This window comes from Lynx canadensis, chromosome C1 (genome assembly GCF_007474595.2).
Source record: "Lynx canadensis isolate LIC74 chromosome C1, mLynCan4.pri.v2, whole genome shotgun sequence".
Taxonomy (NCBI): domain Eukaryota; kingdom Metazoa; phylum Chordata; class Mammalia; order Carnivora; family Felidae; genus Lynx; species Lynx canadensis.
In genome coordinates this window covers 104,935,750-104,957,115 of record NC_044310.1, presented here as the reverse complement: position 1 = coordinate 104,957,115, position 21,366 = coordinate 104,935,750, and the positions used below count along the sequence as shown (strand labels likewise).

The 21,366-nt window shown below is 39.4% G+C and overlaps 1 protein-coding gene across 4 annotated transcripts in view; it reads right to left on the bottom strand.

Annotated features, from left to right (window-relative positions):
* RPRD2 (regulation of nuclear pre-mRNA domain containing 2) overlaps positions 1–21,366 on the bottom strand; it is a 101,762-nt gene that overhangs the window by 6,740 nt on the left and 73,656 nt on the right. For all 4 annotated transcript variants that reach the window (XM_030324467.1, XM_030324465.1, XM_030324464.1 and 1 more), the window contains 4 exons: positions 20,731–20,906; positions 7,561–7,843; positions 4,978–5,238; positions 2,763–2,963 (listed from right to left, as the gene is read on the bottom strand). In XM_030324467.1, coding sequence (XP_030180327.1) covers positions 2,763–2,963; positions 4,978–5,238; positions 7,561–7,843; positions 20,731–20,906 — 921 coding nt within the window. The remainder of the gene's footprint in view (positions 1–2,762; positions 2,964–4,977; positions 5,239–7,560; positions 7,844–20,730; positions 20,907–21,366) is intronic.

The following is a 21,366-nucleotide window of genomic DNA, read 5'->3' as shown; positions in this document are numbered from 1 at the left end:
AGGACACTTTTTTCAAGCATCTCTTGCTAGACTTTGGGGAAACAATGGTTTAGCTATCATTTTTGGTTGTAAAATGTAGCAATAGTAAACATGCAAACACACACCCCAAAGACTTACAAAGCTAGATCATCTTATAGCTTGGAAAATTTAAGAATTATTCATCTACCCAAGTTGACACTGATGAGATTCAACCCTACTCACTGATAGACAAAACCTCAGAAGCTCTGAGAAAGAATTCTTTGGGGTAAAGGCTGAAGTCCACCAAAGCAAACTGCTCCTCCTGTAGAAAATTTTTTAGAAAAATACTTGACAAAGAGATAAAAGGTGGTCCTATAAATTCAATCATGTGTTGGCAAATTTACCCAATTTCTGGTCATAAATGAAAACCTTTTGGGCATACTTCACCCGGATTTGTAGCTTTTCGTCATACACTAAAACTGTTCCTTCATAATGGTGTGATGAAAGACACCAGTACTTTATATGGTACTTTACTTAATGATTCTTCAAGATTTCAATTTTAATCCACATTTACCAACAGACTTAAGCTCTGAAGAATTCTGAGATTACTCCATCCTTGGAACATTAAAAAAAAAATTTTTTTTAATGTTTTATTTGTTTTTGAGAGACAGAAACAGAGTGTGAGCAGGAGAGGGGCAGAGAGAGGGTGACACAGAATCTGAAGCAACTCCAGGCTCTGAGCTGTCAGCACAGAGCCCGATGCAGGGCTCAAACTCATGAACCGTGAGATCATGACCTACACCAAAGTCGGACACTTAACTGACTGAGCTACCCAGGTGCCCCCATCCTTGGAACATTTTTAACTGCCATAAAGTTATATATTTAATGGTGCATGTTATCCAATATTCACTAATATCTGAATAACTGAAATATTATTTCAATTATCCTGCTGAAACAAACAAACAAAAAACATGTTTCATTTCCGAAAAGTTCTCTGGCTATATAACTTCCCCCTCCTAACAGTTTGATTTAATTCTTAGCAGCCACTGTTCATACCAAAATCAGAAGTCCTCAAGCACTAGAACATGACATATGACGTCATGATTTTTAAGATATTTCAGCATATCTTTCAGATACTGTGGGATTTCTTCAAAAGATCATCTTGTTAAGATAGACACTACTCAGATTTCTGATAATAGGTGATATAGTCCCTTACCACTAAATATTAATATTGTTCTTTGATTTTTTTTTTAAAGTTTACTTATTTAAGAGAGAGTGAGAGAGGGAGAGCGAGAGAGAGCACGTTGTCAGTGCAAAGCCAGACTCGTGAGGTCATGACCTGGGATGAAATCAAGAATCAGACACTTAACTGCCTGAGCCACCCAGGCACAGCACCTTTCTTCAATCTTAACGGGCCATACTCTATTGGACTTTTTGCCCACTGAAGTCATTCTTTTGTGTTAAAAATCTGTCAATAATGGCTGTGGGTGACACAATCAGAGCAAAGTTCTAAGAGATCCCTTAGAATCTCTATAGGCTTTTATTTTTTTTTAATTTTTTTTTTTCAACGTTTATTTATTTTTGGGACAGAGAGAGACAGAGCATGAACGGGGGAGGGGCAGAGAGAGAGGGAGACACAGAATCGGAAACAGGCTCCAGGCTCTGAGCCATCAGCCCAGAGCCCGACGCGGGGCTCGAACTCACGGACCGTGAGATCGTGACCTGGCTGAAGTCGGACGCTTAACCGACTGCGCCACCCAGGCGCCCCTCTATAGGCTTTTAAAAATGCATCTATTTAAGTTGCTGGATAAAGTTTCTTAAAAGTCAAGCATTCTATTTTCCACAAGGAAATGAAAGGTGATGAACCACCCAGTTACTCCACAAAGATTGTCTTCTGGGGTCCCCCAAAACACATTCTGTCAGAACACCTAGTTCTGTTCAAATTTTGCCTGATGAGAAAGTCCACATGACGCTGGTGTCATAATCTACTGAAAGGAAAAGCTGTAAGTATTATTAATGTCCCCCGGAGGCTCCTGGTTGAGAACTTTGATACAGAGTTAAATCATTGTATTGAAGATACTGCTCTGATATTTATAATTCACTGCATAATTATACTGAGGTGCTAAATAACGATTGTGCTTGTATCTGGAGGTTTTGAGAACAGAGAGCAGGTATGTTTTATGAAAAAATATTAAAGCAGTTTTAGACACAAAACAGGTAATTAACAAAGTATACTAGGTTCAAATAAGGTAGAGATTACAGGTACAGAGATGTGCTATACCTACAAATAAAGGCCTCTAAATTAGGACATAAAAAAAGAAAATCATTTCTCATAAGATTTTTGATGGTAGATTGACCTTTCTTACTGTCTTTAGCTTTGGTTAACATTAAAAATATAAGCCTCAACATATACTAACCGGTCCTCAGAGCTGGAATAAATGCAGCCCCTAGAGGGCTCATGGTGTAGGTAAAAGAATACTAGAATCCAGTCAAGCAATCTGGCTTTTAGTCTCAACTCATCACTGAGTAGATAAATTTGTAACCTTAAGCAGGTCACATCACCTCACTGAGCCTTATTCTCCTCACCTGAAAAGGAGGGGATTAGACCAGATGGTATTTTGTCTCTTTCAGCTTTGACAGTTTCTAATCCTATAAATGCCAGCTTGTAGATAAGAAATATAAATAAGACAATGAACTAACTGTATTATACATTTCATGGCTTTGGATGCTTCAGAACTGGAACCCAGGATTAAGCCAGAGACAAACAATCACAATTCAAGTCCCTGTGGCACAGGTCAGTTTACCTTGCAGTGCAGGGGCTGACTGTGTCTGGGTTTTGGAAAGAGCAGACAGAATGCTCTCTGGGGTGATCTCCACCTTTGAGAGGATATTTGCCAGAGGATTGTGAGATGTTGTCGGGGCAGGTGCAGGTGTTTTCAGGCCAGTGCTGAGGTTGCTGGGACTTGTAGGAGTTCCTGGAGAAGGTCTTGATGCAGGACTGACCCCTGGTGGCAGAAAGATTAACTCAAGAAAATGCGGTTCAAAATGACCATTAAATTCACAATAACTTTCCACTCACTCAAACCAGTTTGGTATGTTTAACAGGAATGCTTCTGTGACAGATCCACAAATAGGGCATATCATGGCTTGTACAAAGGAAAAAATATGAAAATTAGATTAAAATCTGCTCCTGTCTACTTTGAACACCCCTAAAGTAAACAAGTACTTTCAGATGTATTTTTTAGTTTTGAGAGCCAAAAGAGACTTAGGGAACCTACTTCTTTTCTTTCTACCAAATGGCATCAACACCACAGAATCTTGTAGGTGCTCAGTAAATATTGCTGGCTCATTATGATCAGAGCCATTCCAATTGTGTAACTCAACCCACTGCATAATTCTATGTGATTAATAAATTATTTGCTTTTGATGCTTTTGAAAAGGCCTTTAAAATGAGATCATATAAGCAACTTCCTTTACATCTTTATATTTTATTTATTTTTTTAAGCAAGTTCCATGCCCAACATGGGGCTTGAACACATGACCTTGAGATCAAGAGTCCCATGCTCCACCAACTGAGCCAGCCAGGTGCTCCTACATCTTTATATTTTAAAACACTGTGTTAATTTTTAATTCAGAAAAAAAAAGGGTATATAATAAAAAAAAAAGAATAATTTTTGAATGACAAAAATATGAATAGGTAGATATTTCATAAAGAAAAATAAAAATGAAAAAGTTTTTATCACATTGTTAATCAAAAAAACATAAATGAAAACAAGGTACTTTTTTTTTTTTTTTTTTTAAGTAATCTCTATACTCAATGTAGGGCTTCAACGCATGACCCTGAGATCAAGAGTTGCATGCTTGAGGTACCAGGCTTGATTCAGTTGGTGGAGTGTGCGACTCGATCTCAGGGTTGTGGGTTTGAGTCCCACATTGGATGTAAAGATTACTTAAAAGGAACTGCATGCTCTACTGACTGAGCCAGTCAGGCACCCCAAAACAAATGACTTTTAAGACTGAATTTGACAAAGATTAAAATAAAACAAAATAGTGCTGGAGAGGCTGAGAAACAAAGGGAACTTTCATGTGCTTGGTACATAAAATAGTACATTTTTGGTGATCATTTTAGTATAACATGAAAAGATTAAAAACCTGTATGTTGGCTGGGGGGAGAGGGGAAAATGGGTGATGGGCATCGAGGAGGGCACTTGTTGGGATGAGCACTGGGTGTTGTATGTAAGCGATGAATCATGGGAATCTACCCCCAAAACCAAGAGCACACTGTACAAACTGTATGTTAGCCAACTTGACAATAAATTATATTAAAAAAAAACCAAACTGTATGGGTTTTTTTGGTCTTTATATGAGAAATATAAATTTAAGTTTTTATAAAGAAATTAAGTAATTGGGATTTTCTTCAAAATTATCAAGATTGGGTAAGGCACAGCAGAAACCAGAGTGGCCATGTGTTTCTACTGTTGAAGATGAATGATGTGTACACAAAGGTGCTCTACTTGTGTGTATTTTCATTAACATTTCCATTAAGGAAAGAAAAAGCCCTATATACTCATCAACCATTTAGGAAGGATTGTGCATAGATTTTAGCATCAAGGTGGTTCATTACAGTATTCTTTAAAACAGTGAAAAATTACAAAAATATCAGATGTCTAGTAATAAAGGCTTAGATAAGTTCATATACAATATGCTTCAATTATTGAAAGAAAAATTATTACAAATATTTAATCTACCAAAACATTCACAGACACACACACACACACACACACACACACACACACTGGTAAAGTTAGACACAACTAGTGTCTTTCAGGGTAGTAGGGTTGCAGGTTATTTATTTTATTCCCTTATTTTATTTTTCTATAATGACCATGTATTCGTTTTTTGACTTAAAAAAATCACTGTTAATTTAAGGGGAAAAAAGCAACAAAAAACCCAGACTGATGATGGTTCAATTAGAAAGATGAAAATAAGCCTTTTATCTTCTTTATGGGGCTTACTTACCAGTATTTTTCATGACTGATGTCAGGCTACTAAGGATGGAACTGATCTTTGCCAGATCCACATTAGCCAGGTTTGGCAAAGCCAGTGCTGGAGAAGGGGACAGAAGAGAAGTATTCACAGGCTTTGGAAGAGGGGGCGTTGCTGTCATGGTCACAGGCACTGGGGTACACGAAGAGGCCTTGGAGATACTTTCTGTTGGCTTTGTGGGTACAGAAGTGGAAGCAGCGGACTTCTCCGCAGGTTTTTCCTTCCTGTCCTCTACTGTTTAAAGAAAAGAGGTGAGGAGATTACTTTCCAGACTTGACTTCCAGTATGAAATGTGTCCTAATATATCTGGATTTGGGGGTATAAAGCACAATGCTTTAGAGAAAAATCATTCACTCACTTCATCATTTTTACATAAGCCATACTCTTTATGTTGCTTCTCTCCTTCAACACCTGCTTAAAATAAATTTCCCAAATTCATTTTTTATCTTTTTAAAGACTTATTTACATTTTCTTAGTATTTGTGTATTAAATTTGTACATTTCTGGGATCATGTTATTTGGCACACGTGTTCTTTTAGTTACAATATTTATAGTCATAAATTACCCTGTCTTTTCTTTTCCATTAACCTGAGAGCTTTCTAAGACATAGAAACTTATGCATTAAATCCAACAAAACTCCAACTGCCTAACAAGAATGATTATAAAGCTTGGGATGTCAGAGAAACAATGCACCAATCCAGGTTAATTTTGTTTGTGTGCATGTGTATATATGTTAGTTAGAATGTATGTAATCTCTACACCCAACATGGGGCTGGAACTCCAGACCCCAAGATCAAGAGTCACATGCTCTTCTGACTGAGCCAGCTGGGTACTGGAAAGACTGGGAGACTTTTTTTTTTTTTTTTTTTTTTTAAAGTAATCTCCTCACTTGGTGTGGAGCTCGAACTCACCACTCCAAGATCAACAGACACGCCTACTGACTGAGCCAGCCAGGGGCATGGCTTTGGAATCTTGGAAGGTCAAGAGTATAAGTGCCCCTCCTTCTAGAACAGTGCTGTTCAACAGAAATGTAATTCAAGCCACACATGTAAGTTTAGCTTTTCTAATGGCCACATTAGAAAAAAAAGTAGAGGGGTGTTGGGGTGGCTCAGTTGGTTAAGCGTCCAACTCTTAGATTTCAGCTCGGGTCATGTTCTCACAGTTTTCAGCTGAGTTCAAGCCCTCCATCAGGATAGGCTCTGAGCCTGCTTGGAATTCATTCTTTCTCTCTCAAAATAAATATAAATAGACTTAAAAAAAAAGGGAGAAACAAGTAAAATTAACTTTAATTATATATTTTACCTAAGCATCTCTCAAATATTTTCATTCCGTTATAAATATAAAAATTATTGGGGCGCCTGGGTGGCTCAGTCCGTTAAGCGTCTGACTTCGGCTCAGGCCATGATCTCATAGTCCGTGAGTTTGAGCCCCGCGCTGGGCTCTGTGCTGACAGCTCAGAGCTTGGAGCCTGCTTCGGATTCTGTGTCTCCCTCTCTCTCTGACCCTCCCCCGTTCATGCTCTCTGTTTCAAAAATAAATAAACATTAAAAAAAAAATTAAAAAACATAAATATAAAAATTATTGAGATATTTTCATTTTGGGTACTAAGTTTTCAGAATCCAGTGTGTATCTTTTTAAAAAAAAATACTTATTTTTGAGTGGGGCGGGCAGGGAAGGGCAGAGAGCTACGGTGGAAGAGAATCCAAAGTGGGCTCCACACTGACAGCAGAGAGCCCGATGCAGGGCTTGAACCCATAAACCATGAGATCATGACCTGAGTTGAAACCAAGAGTTGGATGCTTAACTGACTGAGCCACCCAGGCGCCCCCTTCCCCAGTAAGTACCTTTAAATTAGAGTACATCTCAAGTTGGACAAGCCACATTTCAAATGCTCAACAGCCACAAGTAAGTAGCTAGTGGCTACCATATTGAACAGAACAGATCTTGAGCAATGATTCTTAGCCCATGTGGCATACCAAATCCTAAACCGGGATAATGATACACTGCTGTTCTAATCTAATCTTGCTGCTCTTCTTTTTTTTTTAATGTTTATTTATTTAAAAAAAATTTTTTAATGTTTATTACTGAGAGACAGAGCATGAAAGGAGAAGGGGCAGAGACAGAGAGGGAGACACAGAATCAGAAGCAGGCTCCAGGCTCTGAGCTGTCAGCACAGGGCTCGAGATCATGACCTGAGCTGAAGTCTGATGATTAACCGACTGAGCCACCCAGAGGCCCTAATGTTTATTTATTTTTGAGAGAGAGAGAGAGAGCGCGCGCAAGCGTGTGCGCGCGCAAGTAGGGGAGGGGCAGAGAGAGAGAGACACAGAATCCAAAGCAGACTCCAGGCTCTGAGCTGTCAGCACAGAGCCTGATGCAGGGCTAGAACTCACGAACTACAAGATCATGACCTGAGCCGAAGTTGGCCGCTCAACCGACTGAGCCACCCAGGCGCCCCTAATCTTGCTGCTCTTAATACCAGCTTGTGATAGATTCGTTGGTGGGAAAAGAAAATACATAAGGAACAAGGTGCCCTTTAATTACATAAAGGACATACCAATGATTTTTGACCCATCATCTTCCACATCTGAGAGTTCCATGTCTTCCACATCACGATTATCTGTCACAGGCTCAGGTGTGGCAGACTTCTCACTCTCCATGGCTGGTGACTGGGATTCCTCACCTCCCATTCCCTGAAAAGGAGACTCGGAACCAGTTGGAGAAGGAGCATCCATGCTTGGGGAAGGGACTGGTGATTCTTCAGGATCAGGAAGGGTTGACTTCAATTGATCCAGCTTCTTCTTTAAATTGTTCACTCGATTAGCGAAGGTTTTGTATGCCTAAAAGAGAAAAAGAAGAGTTACTCCTCTGAGAAAAGGACTAAGACATTACTATTTTGACTTTGACCAGATTTCCTCATTATTATTAACTATAGCACTGGTACAAAACAAACAAAAAAAACCCCAGGGCACCTGGGTTGTTCAGTCAGTTAAGTGTTTGACTTCTCAGGTCATGATCTCACGGTTCGGGAGTTTGAGCCCCACATCGGGCTCTCTGCTGTCAGCACAGAGCCTGCTTGGGATCTTCTGTACCCCCTTCTCTTTACCTTTCCCCTACTCATGCGAATACACTCTCTCAAAAATAAATAAACATTGAAAAACAAAATAAAAAACAAATCTGTCAATCATGGAGTAGTTTCCAGTCTCTGCTTTTTTCCTTAAATGAATATTATCATCCATATAGTTGCCCAAGCTAGAAACTTTGAGGCTATCTGTACTTAATCTTCCCTTGCTCTTTTCTATCCATTTTACCAAACCAATATTTATTGAGAGTTTAAATGTGCTGGCCAATCTTCTAGGTACTGGAGACACAGTAATGACTAAGAAGATAGACAAAAATCAAATCCATAAAGTACTACAGCCTGGGAGGTCAAACAGTGTGGACTTTTTTAAGAAATAAACTTTTGAGGGGTGCCTGGGTGGCTTACTTGGTAATGTGTCTGACTTTGGTTCAGGTCATGATCTCACAGTTTGTGAGTTCGAGCCCCATGTTAGGCTCTGTGCTGACAGCTCAGAGCCTGGAGCCTGGAGCCTGGACCCTGTCTCGAATTCTGTGTCTCCCCCTCTCTCTGCCCTTCCCCACCCTCCTCATGCTGTCTCTCCTTCAAAAATAAACATTAAAAGGCATTGGTGGTATAGTGGTGAGCATAGCTGCCTTACAAAAATAAATAAACATTAAAAAAATTAAAGAAAAAAAGAAACTTTTGATTTTATTATTATTTTTAAGTTTATTTTTATTTATTTTGAGAGAGAGATAGAGAGTAAGCACGAAAGGGGGAGAGAAAGAGAAAGAATACCAAGCAGGCTCCATGCTGTCAGCGCAGAGCCCAATGTGGGGCTCGAAAATCATGAACCATGAGATTATGACCTCAGACAAAGTCAAGAGTCAGATACTTAACCGAATGAGCCACCCAGGTGCCCCTAAACTTTTGATTTTAAAAGTTTTAGGTATAAAAAATTACTATAAAGATTATACAGAGAGTTCCCAATTTTCCCTTTTACTAATCTCTAATATTAGTATGATACATTTGTCACAATTAATGAACTGATTTTGATAATTATTATTAACTTAAGTCCATATACTTGTAGATATCCTCAATTTTTAAATAATTTTTTTTAATGTTTATTTATTTTTGAGAGAGAGACAGAGCATGAATGGGGGGACAGGGGAAGAGCAGAGAGAGGGGAGAGACAGACTCTGAAGCAGGCTCTAGGCCAGGAGCTGTCAGCAGGATGAGAGCCCAGGATGGGGCTTGAACTCACGAATCATGAGATCATGACCCGAGCTGAAGCTAGATGCTTAACCGACTGAGCCACCCAGGCGCCCCTCCTCAGTGTTTATCTAATATCCTTTTCCTGTTCCAAGATCCATGCAGGATACTACAGTACATTTAGTAGTCATGTCTTCTTAGGCTTTTCTGTAAGTTTGTTAGATTTTCCTTGTTTTTGATGACCTTGACGGTTTTGAGGAGTATTGGTCAGGTATTTTGTAGACTGTCCCTCAAATAAGATTTGCCTGATGTTTTCCTTCTGATTAGACTGGGATTATAGGTTTTTGGGAGGAAGACCACAGAGGTAAAGCACTATTATCACCATGTCATATCAAGGGTACATATAATCAATATGATGCGCCATTGTTGATGTTAACCTTTATCACCTGGCTTAAATTCTATTGCTCTAATTATCTTAATACCAATACCCTAAAATTGTCTGTCTTTTTCTTTTGTTAAGACTCTTGGACCATTAGATTGTGAGATCACTTTGGTAGATTGAACAAGAAACATTATTTCTTTGAGAGAGAGAGAGAGAGAGAGAGAGAGAGAGAGAGAACGCAACCATGTGCATATGCCTGTGTGCAAGCAAGGGAGGGGCAGAGGAACAGGGAGAGAATCCTAAGCAGGCTTCACACCCAGTGTGGAGCCCAAGGTGCAGACGGGCCTCACAAACCATGAGATCATGACCTGAACTGAGATCAAGAGTCAGACGTTTAGCTGAGCCACCCAGGTGCCCCAAGGAGCATTATTTAAAAAAAAATTTTTAACGTTGATTTATTTTTGAGAGAGAGACAGAGTGTGAAGGGGGAGGAGCAGAGGGAGAGGGAGACACAGAATCCGAAGCAGGCTCCAGGCTCTGAGCTGTTAACATAGAACCTGATGCAGTGCAGGGCTCGAACTCACAAACTATGAGATCATGACTCGAGCTGCAGTCGGGCACCTGATCAATTGAGCCACCCAGGTGCCCCCTTTAAAAAAAAAAAAAAAAAAAAAAGAAATGGAACAGAAAAGAATGTGCTAGAGTTGAGCTTTTGCTTCTGGATATACCTGAGTAGCCTGCAGTGGAGCAGCGCTCCCACCAAGAACAACTAGGACAGCCAGACAGACACATGCATGAGCACACACACATTTCAGTGTGCTGGAGAGTGCTGAGAACACCAAACCTTAAGTGACAAACCCCATAGCATGAATCTGTGAGAAAAGTCAAGCTGGCGTTCTGCAGCTGCCTTTTCTCTCAGGGTTCCGCTGATTTTGGCGAACCAGGCAAGAATTTGAGAACTCAGGCGAAAGGACAAGGCAGAGGGCCACTATTAAATATGAAGAAAAAAAGCAGAACTTTTAACAGTCTTGTTGATTTGTACACCTAAAAATTAGAGACCTGAAAGGCCAAGATTCTGGTGAAAGAGAAGGGACAGAAATGGCTCAACAATATGCTGTTTTTTCCCCATTAAGATATTTGCTAAATTCTGAAGAAGAGGGAATTAAGAAGCCAAACAGAAAACTTTGAAAAGAGTAGTTTAACACCACCTCCTTGTGGTGAGGAGACAAGGATTAGAGTTCAAATCCTGCAACAGAGGAGGGGCCCTAGTGATAACGTCAGCCTCTCAGTGGGGAAACTCTATGTCCTAGAAGTTGGGAAGAACCAGAAGATGACAAAGTTGTGCTCAAACTGCAATTCAGCCCAAGTCAGTTCAGTTTCAGACTGGATTAATACAATCAGTTCTCACAATACCCACCTAGTGAAGGACAGGGTTTATCCTCTCCGGAGAAAGAAAAGTCATCTAGAGACTATAAATACTTTCACATACAATGTTAGCACTCAACACAAAATTAGCCAGCATGCCAAGACATAGGACTAAATGACCTAAAAGAAAAAAGACACTAGAAACAGATTCATAACAGGTGAAGCCAATATTGGAATTATCTGACCAAAACCAAATAGTTGTTTCACATGTTTGAGAAAATAGAGATAAATCCCATCTTGAACACTTTAGTCCAAAATCTGTTAGCTGTAGCTAAAGAGAGAGACTGGGTAGCCTAAAGTAAGATAACGGAGGCAAAATGGGAGAGGAGTACGTGTGCATGGCAGGAAGGCACTGCTTGGGATGCTGAGGCCTAGCCAAGACACAGAGAAAGCTTTGGGCTTTGGGCTCAAAGAGGTAGATGAGGAGGGATAGATGTGCTGGAAGTCTGGCTACACACAGGGATGGATCAAGTGAGTGATTATGTTGAAAATAAGGGGGATAAGGTTTTGTATTGTTAGAAAAAACAATTATAGGGGCACCTCGGTGGCTCAGTCAATTAAGCATCCGACTTCAGCTCAGGTCATGATCTCATGGCTTGTGAGCATGAGCCCCATGTTTGGGTCTGTGCTGACAGCTCAGAGCCTGGAGCCTGTTTCAGATTTTGTGTCTGCCCCTCTCTCTCCCCCTCCCATGCTCCCACTCTGTCTCTCAAAAATAAATAAACATGAAAAAAAAAAAACAGAAAGAAAGAAAAAGAAAAAGCAATTACAAATGGGGAAAGGGAGAACACTAGAATGAATCCTGTGGTGTTGGATTGGGATTGGAGAGAAAAATGTGAACTCATGGTTTCCAATATATAGGCAGATACAGAAATTACATACAAACATTGATTTCCCACCTCTGTAGGAAATGGTCTGGAAGCTGTGATATCCCAACATCAATGAGTACACCTAGTACTCAGATCTTGGTTTCTAAATAGTTTTTCATGAAAAGGAATGCAGGCTCCTTGGTAAATGTCTGATTCCAGGGCCTGGCAGAAAATGCAAGGTAGGGTGGAACACCTCATTCCAAAAGTAATGAAATGCTCAAAAAAATGATAGGGACATGTAAAAGAACACAGAAAGCAGCCTGAAAGGAGCTCCCACTGGCCAAATCTGGTTCAATTTGAACATCACAATAATTATTGGTAGTAATGAATTAAAACATTGAATAAATAAGAGTCTAATAGTCCATAATGACTAAATACATGAATAAATTGAAGGTTTAATGATGAATAAGATATTTATTACATAGTTTCCAAATACCTCCCCATAAAACACTAATTATTACTTTCCCAGGGTTGTGGTAATAAAGTACCACAAATTAGATGGCTTAAAACAACAGAAATTTATTGTCTCCTGGTGGGTAGAAGTCCAAAATCAAGCTGTCAGCAGGGCTATCCTTCTTTCGAGACTGGCCAGAATCCTTCCTTACCTTTTCCTTGCTTCTGGTGGTAGCCATCCACCCTTGATGCCCCTTGGCTTGCAGCTGCATCACTACAGTTATCTGTTTTGGTTGTCATATGATGTTCTCTGTGTGTTGTCTGTATCCAAATTTCCTTCTTATAAGGACACAAGTTATATTGCATTAAGGCCCATGACCTCAACTTAATTTGGTTACATCTGCAAAGACCCTATTTCTTTCTTTCTTTTTTTAAATTTTTTTCAATGTTTATTTATTTTTGAGAGAGAGGAAGACAGAGTGCAAGCAGGGGAGGGGCAGAAAGAGAAGGAGACACAGAATCTGAAGCAGGCTCCAGGCTCTGAGCTGTCAGCACAGAGCCCGACGTGGGGCTCGAACTTACAGAAGGCGAGATCATAATCTGAGCCAAAGTCGGATGCTCAACCAACTGAGCTACTCAGACGCCCCTAAAGACCCTACTTCTTTTTTTTTTTTTTTTAACTTTTTTTTTCAACGTTTATTTATTTTTGGGACAGAGAGAGACAGAGCATGAACGGGCGAGGGGCAGAGAGAGAGGGAGACACAGAATCGGAAACAGGCTCCAGGCTCTGAGCCATCAGCCCAGAGCCTGACGCGGGGCTCGAACTCCCGGACCGCGAGATCGTGACCTGGCTGAAGTCGGACGCTTAACCGACTGCGCCACCCAGGCGCCCCTAAAGACCCTACTTCTAAGTAAGGTCACATTCATGTATACTAGGAATTAAGGCTTCAACATCTTTTTGGAGTACACAATTCGATCCATAGCAATTACCAAGTGAAAACTTTTCAATGGACAAGCCTGGAAGACACTACATTAACAAGATATCAAAAGAAATATAACAGGTAGTGCAAGACATCAAACTTGTGTGATGAGAAGAATACAATCAATTATGTGATATTCCTATTAAAGATGATTAACATAAATCTGATCACACACAAAAAAATCACATAAATCCCAACGGGGAAAAATGAACTATTGGGACCTCATCAAAATAAAAGCATCTGCACAGCGAAAACAATCAGCGAGACTAAAAGGCAACTGATGGAATGGGAGAAGGTATCTGCAAATGACATATCAGATAAAGGGTTAGTATCCAAAATCTATATAGAACTTATCAAACTCAACACCCAAAGAACAAATAATCCAGTGAAGAAAATGGGCAAAAGACACTGAATAGACACTTCTCCAAAGAAGACATCCATTTGGCTAACAGACATATGAAAATATGTTCAACATCACTCATTATCAGGGAAATACACATTAAAATGACAATGAGATACCACCTCACACGTGTCATAATGACTAACATGAACAACTCAGGCAACAACAGATGTTGGTGAGGATGCAGAGAAAGAGGATCTCTTTTGCACTGCTGGTGGGAATGCAAACTGGTGCAGCCACTCTGAAAAACAGTATGGAGGTTCCTCAAAAAGGTAAAAATAGAATTACTCTACGACCCAGCAATTGTACTACTAGATATTTATCCAAAGGATACAGGTGTCCTATTTTGAAGGGGCACATGCACCCCAATGTTTATAGCAGCACTATCGACAACAGCCCAAGTGTGGAAAGAGCCCAAATGTCTATCAATGGATGAATGGATAAAGAAGATGTGGTATATATATATATACAATGGAGTATTACTCAGCAATCAAAAAGAATGAAATCTTGCCATGTGCAACTACGTGGAACTGTAGGTTCCATGCTAAGTGAAATTAGAGAAAGACAAATATCATATGACTTCACTCATATGTGGAATTTAAGATTCAAAACAGATGAACATAAGGGAAGGGAAGCAAAAATAATATAAAAACAAGGAGGGGGACAAAACATAAGACTCTTAAATACAGAGAACAAACGGAGGGTTGCTGGAGGGGTTGTGGGTAGGGGGATGGGCTAAATGGTTAAGGGGCATTGAGGAAGACACTTGTTGGGATAAGGACTGGGTGTTACACATAGGGGATGAATCACTGGATTCTACTCCTGAAATCATTATTGCACTCTATGCTAATTAACTTGGATGTAAATTAAAAATCAGTTAATCAATCTCAACTGGGGTACACTGTACAAAATATTTTGACTTATAATCTTCAAACATATTTAGAACATGAAAACCAAGGAAAAGAGAGAGGAATTGTTTTAGATCAAAGGAAAATAAAAATGCAATAAATGTAATATTATTCTGGACAGGATCTTTTGCCATAAAAACTGGTGATCTGAATAGGGTTTAAGTATTATATAATAATGGTATGTCAATGTATCAATTTCCTGATTAAATGGCTATACTTTACATTTATAAAGGAGAATATAATTGTCTGGCAGGAAAACACAAATGAAAATATTTGGGGGTGATGGGACGTCACCAACTTAGTTTCAAATGATTCTCGAAAAAAAATGTCTTCATAATGTACTTAAGATGTTTACAAGTATGAGAATGTTTCAAAATTTTAAACAGAATGAAAAACTGAAAGATAAAGATGAAGAAAAAAGATCAGCAGAATTTTATCAGAAAATCAAATTCTCTCTAAAAAGAAATGGGGGGGGAGGGTGATAATGGGAGGAAAAAAAAATCAAATGGTGATTCTAGAAGTGAACAAGTCAACTAAATAAAACTAATAGGTGGGTTTAACAACAGATAAGATTCAACAGAAGAGAATTAATGAATTAGAAGACTGGTTAATAGAAAATATCTAAAAGGAAGCACTAAAGAGAAAAAGGATGGAAAATACAAAAAGGAACATAAAAAAACACTTGGAACACAGAAAGGAACATAAAAAAGCTCAGTGATGAGATCTAATATACATGTTAATAGAGCTCCAGAAGGAGAGGAGAGAGAACAGAATAGAAACAATACTTGAGCAGATAACAGTCTAGAATTTCCCAAAGTCTGTGAAAAACATCAAGCAGTTTGCTATGGGGGTGTGACCCTCCAGAATCATATGTTGAAGTCCTAACCCTATACACCTCCACATGTGACATTATGTTAAAGTCTTTACAGAGGTAATTAAATTAAAATGAGGTCATTAGCATGGGCCCCAATCCTTATAGAAAGAGGAAATCTGGACACAGACACACACTCAGAAAAGACCATGTGAAGAGATATTGGGAGAAAATGGCCATCTGAGCTGTGCTGACTGCTCAGAGCCTGGAGCCTGTGTCGGATTCTGTGCCTCCCTCTCTCTGACCCTCTTCCACTCATGCTGTCTCTCTCTTAAAAAATAAACATTAAAAAAAAAAAGTATAAACTATATAAAATATATGTAAGTAAAATAGATAACAGCACAAAGGCCTGGGGGGAAGGGAATCCTACTATTTTAAGGGTCTTACATTAAATATGAAACAATAGGATATTAATTTAAGATATAATAATAAGCTAATGTTAAATTAAGATAATTAAGGAAATGTTAGGAACGTATATTGAATCCCTAGAGCAAACACTGAGAGAGTGAGAGGAAGATAGGGAGGAGAGAGGGAAGGAGGGAGAGAAAAATAAAGAAAAGAGAGAAAGTAAAAGAGATAAACTTAACCTTAAAAATCTCTGAGTAGGGGTGCCTGGGTGGCTCAGTTGGTTAAGTGTCCAACTGCGGCTCAGGTCATGATCTCATGGCTCGACCCCGCATCTGGCTCTATGCTGATAGCTCAGAGCCTAGGGCCTGCTTCAGATTCTGTGTCTCCCTCTCTGTCTGCCCCTCCCCTGTTCACATTCTCTCTCTCAAAAATAAATATTAAAAAAAAACCTTTTTAATTTTTTGAGTAGGGGCGCCTGGGTGGCGCAGTCGGTTAAGCGTCCGACTTCAGCCAGGTCACGATCTCGCGGTCCGGGAGTTCGAGCCCCGCGTCGGGCTCTGGGCTGATGGCTCGGAGCCTGGAGCCTGTTTCCGACTCTGTGTCTCCCTCTCTCTCTGCCCCTCCCCCGTTCATGCTCTGTCTCTCTCTGTCTCAAAAATAAATAAACGTTGAAAAAAAAAAATTTAATTTTTTGAGTAAAAAAAAAGGTGTAACAAGGAAACAAAGGACAGACAACACAAAAAGAAAGTATCAAGATGGTAGACTTAAATTCAGGCATATCAATAAATGCAATAAACACTCCAATTAAGAGACAAAGATTATTAGATTGGATTGAAAACAACAATAAAACAAAAACAAGACCTAACTGTACACTGTTTTATTTTTTGGGGGGGCGCCTGGGTGGCTCAGTCGGTTGAGTGTCCGACTTCAGCTCAGGCCATGATCTCGCGTTTCATGAGTTTGAGCCCCGCGTCGGGCTCTGTACTGACAGCTCAGAGCCTGGAGCCTGCTTCGGATTCTGTGTCTCCCTCTCTGCTCTCTCTGCCCCTCTCCTGCTCACATTCTGTCTCTCTCTCTCTCAAAAATAAATAAAGATTAAAAAAAATTTTTTTTAATACAAAGGTATAAACCAATAATTAGATACCTGGGAAAACATTTCTACAAATTTTTAGAAGACAGAAAGAGAATAGAAGAGTAAGAAAGAAGTGACGACTCAGGGGGAGAGAAAAATGAGGTCAGGAGTACGCAGAGGGGGAAAGGAGCTGATCTGACTTGCAGAATCCCCGAGCAGCTTTTATGTAGGAAATGATAAGTACAGAAGGGTAGAGTGAGTAGTGGGGTTGAAATCAGGATAATTAATTAAGAGTGTGACCCCCCAGAGCCTCAGTACTACCTCCCTCGCAATCTCCATAGTCAGTAGCCAAGGCACTAGGCCTTGGGCAAAAACTGTGACCTCTCTAAAGAATGACAATTTCCTGGCAAAAAAATTCCAACCTTCTGACACTTAGGGCAACTCTTGCCCCAAGTAACAGTCAACTCTTCACCTTCAGACTTTACTAGTTAAACCCATGAGTAAATAATCCCTATCTATGTAGAGAAAGCCTCTCAATTTTTTCATACTTCATTTTTTTTTTTTTAAGTTCACTTACTTATTTTGAGAAGAGAGAGAGAGCATGAGCAGGGGAGGGGTAGAAAGAAGGAGAAAGAAGATCTCAAGCAGGCTCTTCTGCACTGTCAGCATAAAGCCCAATGAGGGGCTCGATCTCACGAACTGTGAGATCATGACCTGAGTTGAAACCAAGAGTCGGATGCTTAACCAACTGAGCCACCCAGGAGCCCCTTTAATACCTCATTCTTAAATATAAGTGGACAGAGATATTATCCGATTTTTGATAAAAGCTAAGATCATAAAAGAGAAAGGCCAAGATAGCTAGAGAGGAAACACCTTAAGATCTTCCAGAAAGCAGAACAAAAAGATCAAGGTTGAGAAAACATGAGAACACAGAAGAGAAAGAAATCCCACAAATGAAGAACACCCATCTTTAGACTAAAAGAACCCTTCAAACAACCCATAATGAATGAAAAACAAAACCTCATATATATATAAATCATTGTAATTGTTTCAGGACACTATGGATAGAGTCCCTGAAAGCTTCCAGACAGGAAAAAATAGTCCCCTACAAAGGGTCTTGCAAAGACTTCATACCACCCAAACTAATAATGTGAAAACAGAATAAAGGCATTTTGAGATCTAAGGACTCAGAAAAATTTCTCTCTCACAAGCCTCCTTTTAGGGAAATGAACTGAGAGTGTGCTCCACCAAAACAGGACAGAAAACCAAAAAGAAAGATATGGAGGGACACTTGGGTGGCTTAGTTGGCCTGACTTCGGCTCAGGTGATGATCTCACAGTTCATGATCTCACAGTTCGTGAGTTCAAGCCCTGCGTCAGGCTCTGTGCTGACAGCTGGGAGCCTGGAGCCTGCTTCAGATTCTGTGTCTCCCTCTGTCTCTGTCCCTCCCCTGCTCGCACTCTCACTCTCTCTCAAAAATAAACATTAAAAAAAAAAAGACATGGAATCTGTAAAATAAAGTGCTAAATATATAATCTATATATTATAAATCTATAATATAAACTGCTAAAATATAAGAGTATCAGTTAGAGAGTAGTCCTAGCATGACATCTAGCCACTTAAAACTGGAGCAGGAGAACAGAAGTTCAGGTAGGGAAGTTTCTGGAGGAAAATGTGAACTGAGAATATTTGATGAGATAGAGAATTTAGAGAAAGAAAAAAAGGCTATGAGAAGGCAAACAATGCAAAAAAAAAATCCTAGGAAAAAATTAAAAATCTCTAATATAACCATAGCTACCACAAGACCTTAACGGTGAACAACGTTTACACAGTTGTACTGTTAAGCTTTGTTTGTATTAATTTTCAGCCCTTAGAGCAAGGAAGTAACAATTATGATTACAGAGTGAAATGTAAATATTACCAATGTTGACAGTGTAAAACTAAAGTTCACCGAAGTTGGAAAACTGAAGGCAAGGATGAAAACTAATGGGAAAGGAGAGGGAATAATTACCGCATTTTCAAAGTGGAGACTCTAGAGTTAGTGGTCAAAAACATTAAATATAGTACTACCATTTATGAAGGTAATCAACAGATTTAAAAGAGTTCTATACTAAAATCAACCACTCAGGCAACAACAGATGTTGGCGAGGATGCAGAGAAAGAGGATCTCTTTTGCACTGCTGGTGGGAATGCAAACTGGTGCAGCCACTCTGGAAAACAGTATGAAGGTTTCTCAAAAAATTAAAAACAGAACTACCCTATGACCCAGCAATTGCACTACTATGTATTTATCCAAGAGATACAGGTGTGCTGTTTTGAAGGGGCACATGCACCCCAATGTTTACAGCAGCGCTATGGACAATAGCCCAAGTGTGGAAAGAGCCCAAATGTCCATCAATGGATGAATGGATAAAGAAGATGTGGTATATATATATACAATGGAGTATTAACTCGGCAATCATAAAGAATGAAATCTTTCTAAAAAAAATTTTTTTTTAAAATGTGTATTTATTTTTGAGAGAGACAGAGACGGAAGCGAGTGGGTTAGGGGCAGAGAGAGAGGGAGACACAGAATCTGAAGCAGGCTCCAGGCTCTGCTGACAGCTTAGAGCCTGATGAGGAGCTCGAACTCACGAGCTGTGAGATCATGACCTGAGCCGAAGTCGGACACTCAACCGACTGAGCCATCCAGGTGTCCCATACTCGGCAATCACAAAGAATGAAATCTTGCCATTGCCAACTACAAGGATGGAACTAGAGGATATGATGCTAAGCGAAATCAGTCAGTCAGAGAAAGACAAATATCATATGACTCCACTCGTATGTGGAATTTAAGATTCAAAACAGATGAACATAAGGGAAGGGAAGCAAAAAATTATATCAACAAGGGAGGGGGACAAAACATAAGAGACTCATAAATATGGAGAACAAACAGGGTTGCTGGAGGGGTTGTGGATGGGTGGATGGGCTAAATGGGTAAGGGGCATTAAGGAAGACATTTGTTGGGATGAGCACTGGGTGTTACACATAGGGGATGAATCACTGGAATCTACTCCTGAAATCATTATTGTACTCTATGCTAACTGGGATGTAAATTAAAAAATAAAAATAAATAAAAAATAAAAAATTAAATATAAGGGTTCTATAATGTTGGGAGAAGGAGGAAGGGGCATATACGTGAAAGCCTCATTTGTCATACCAAGAAGTTAACAGATATTTCTTAAATAGGATAACTCAAGAAAGAACAATATAGGCATATTATTCAGAAATATGAAGGTAAATGTCAAAGAATATTAGCTAATGAGATAAAAGGGATTGCTTCTAGTAAGTGGGACTGGTGGGATCTACTCTACTGTATGCTTTTATAACCATATATATCAATTAAAACTATTTAAAAAAAATAAGTATAAAACAGATAGGTTCTTTCAGAGGTCACTAGTAACAGAATGTCTCCATCCAGTTTTGTGGTGAAACAAGAAAGTGTATATACTTCTGCCCAATTCTATATCCTGAAACAGTAGCTTGGCACATGCCCTTTGAAATGCTAAAACATAAGGCTTCATAGCAAAGCTCAACAGTCAGGGTATCTGTGAACTTTAGTGTCACAAAGAACCAGGTCTTAATTTAGACGCTTCCACTTGCTGGCTCTATCACTTTGTACAAGGGTCACTCTTCTTCTTTAAAAGTAACTTCTTCATTCGTGAACTGGAGGAAATAATGTTTACCCCTGGAGTTAGAGAACCCTTATAGTTAACAGTCGCTGATTTATAGTAAGCAATTGATACATGTTAGCTTTAATTATTACTTACATTGGCCACCACTTTTACTTCTTTGTACTGTGCTTCATAGAAAATTCCAGCATTTTCCAGTGCTTCTGTTAGTGAGGGCCCATTTTTCACCTGCTTATCTAGACCATTCACAAATTCCTCGAGCTTGGAACTTGCCTCTTCAAATTCTTTGGAGAACTTCTTTCCCCCTGTCTTATCTAAAATAACAGAGGAAGTATTCATTACAGGATAAAACAGAAAACGTAAAAAAATTTAATCTTTTGAAGAAAATCCCTCTTTACATAACTTGTGAACCTCTTCTTGCTGTGTTAGTATGCAATATTCTTAGTCTCAGTTTCACCTTAAAGGAGCTTCTCCAAATCACAAAACCCACAAAACATATTATTAAAACAATTCATGTGAACCTGCTAGAGTGCAGCCAAGAGTGTATCATGAAGGCTCCTGTAATTAAGGTGAAAAAAAGAAAGTTCAGCTAAAAGAAAGTGTGTTGACTGTTTTTCTTCAAAAACTGGATGCTGAGCTGCTAATTAGGAGTATCAGGATGAGGCTCGATTCTGTTCTTCACTTAGATTCACTATGGAATGTGAGAAAATGGAGGTTCAGAAAAGTAAAGATGAAGACTGAAGATGAAGATACATCACAGTAAAAATTCTTCCT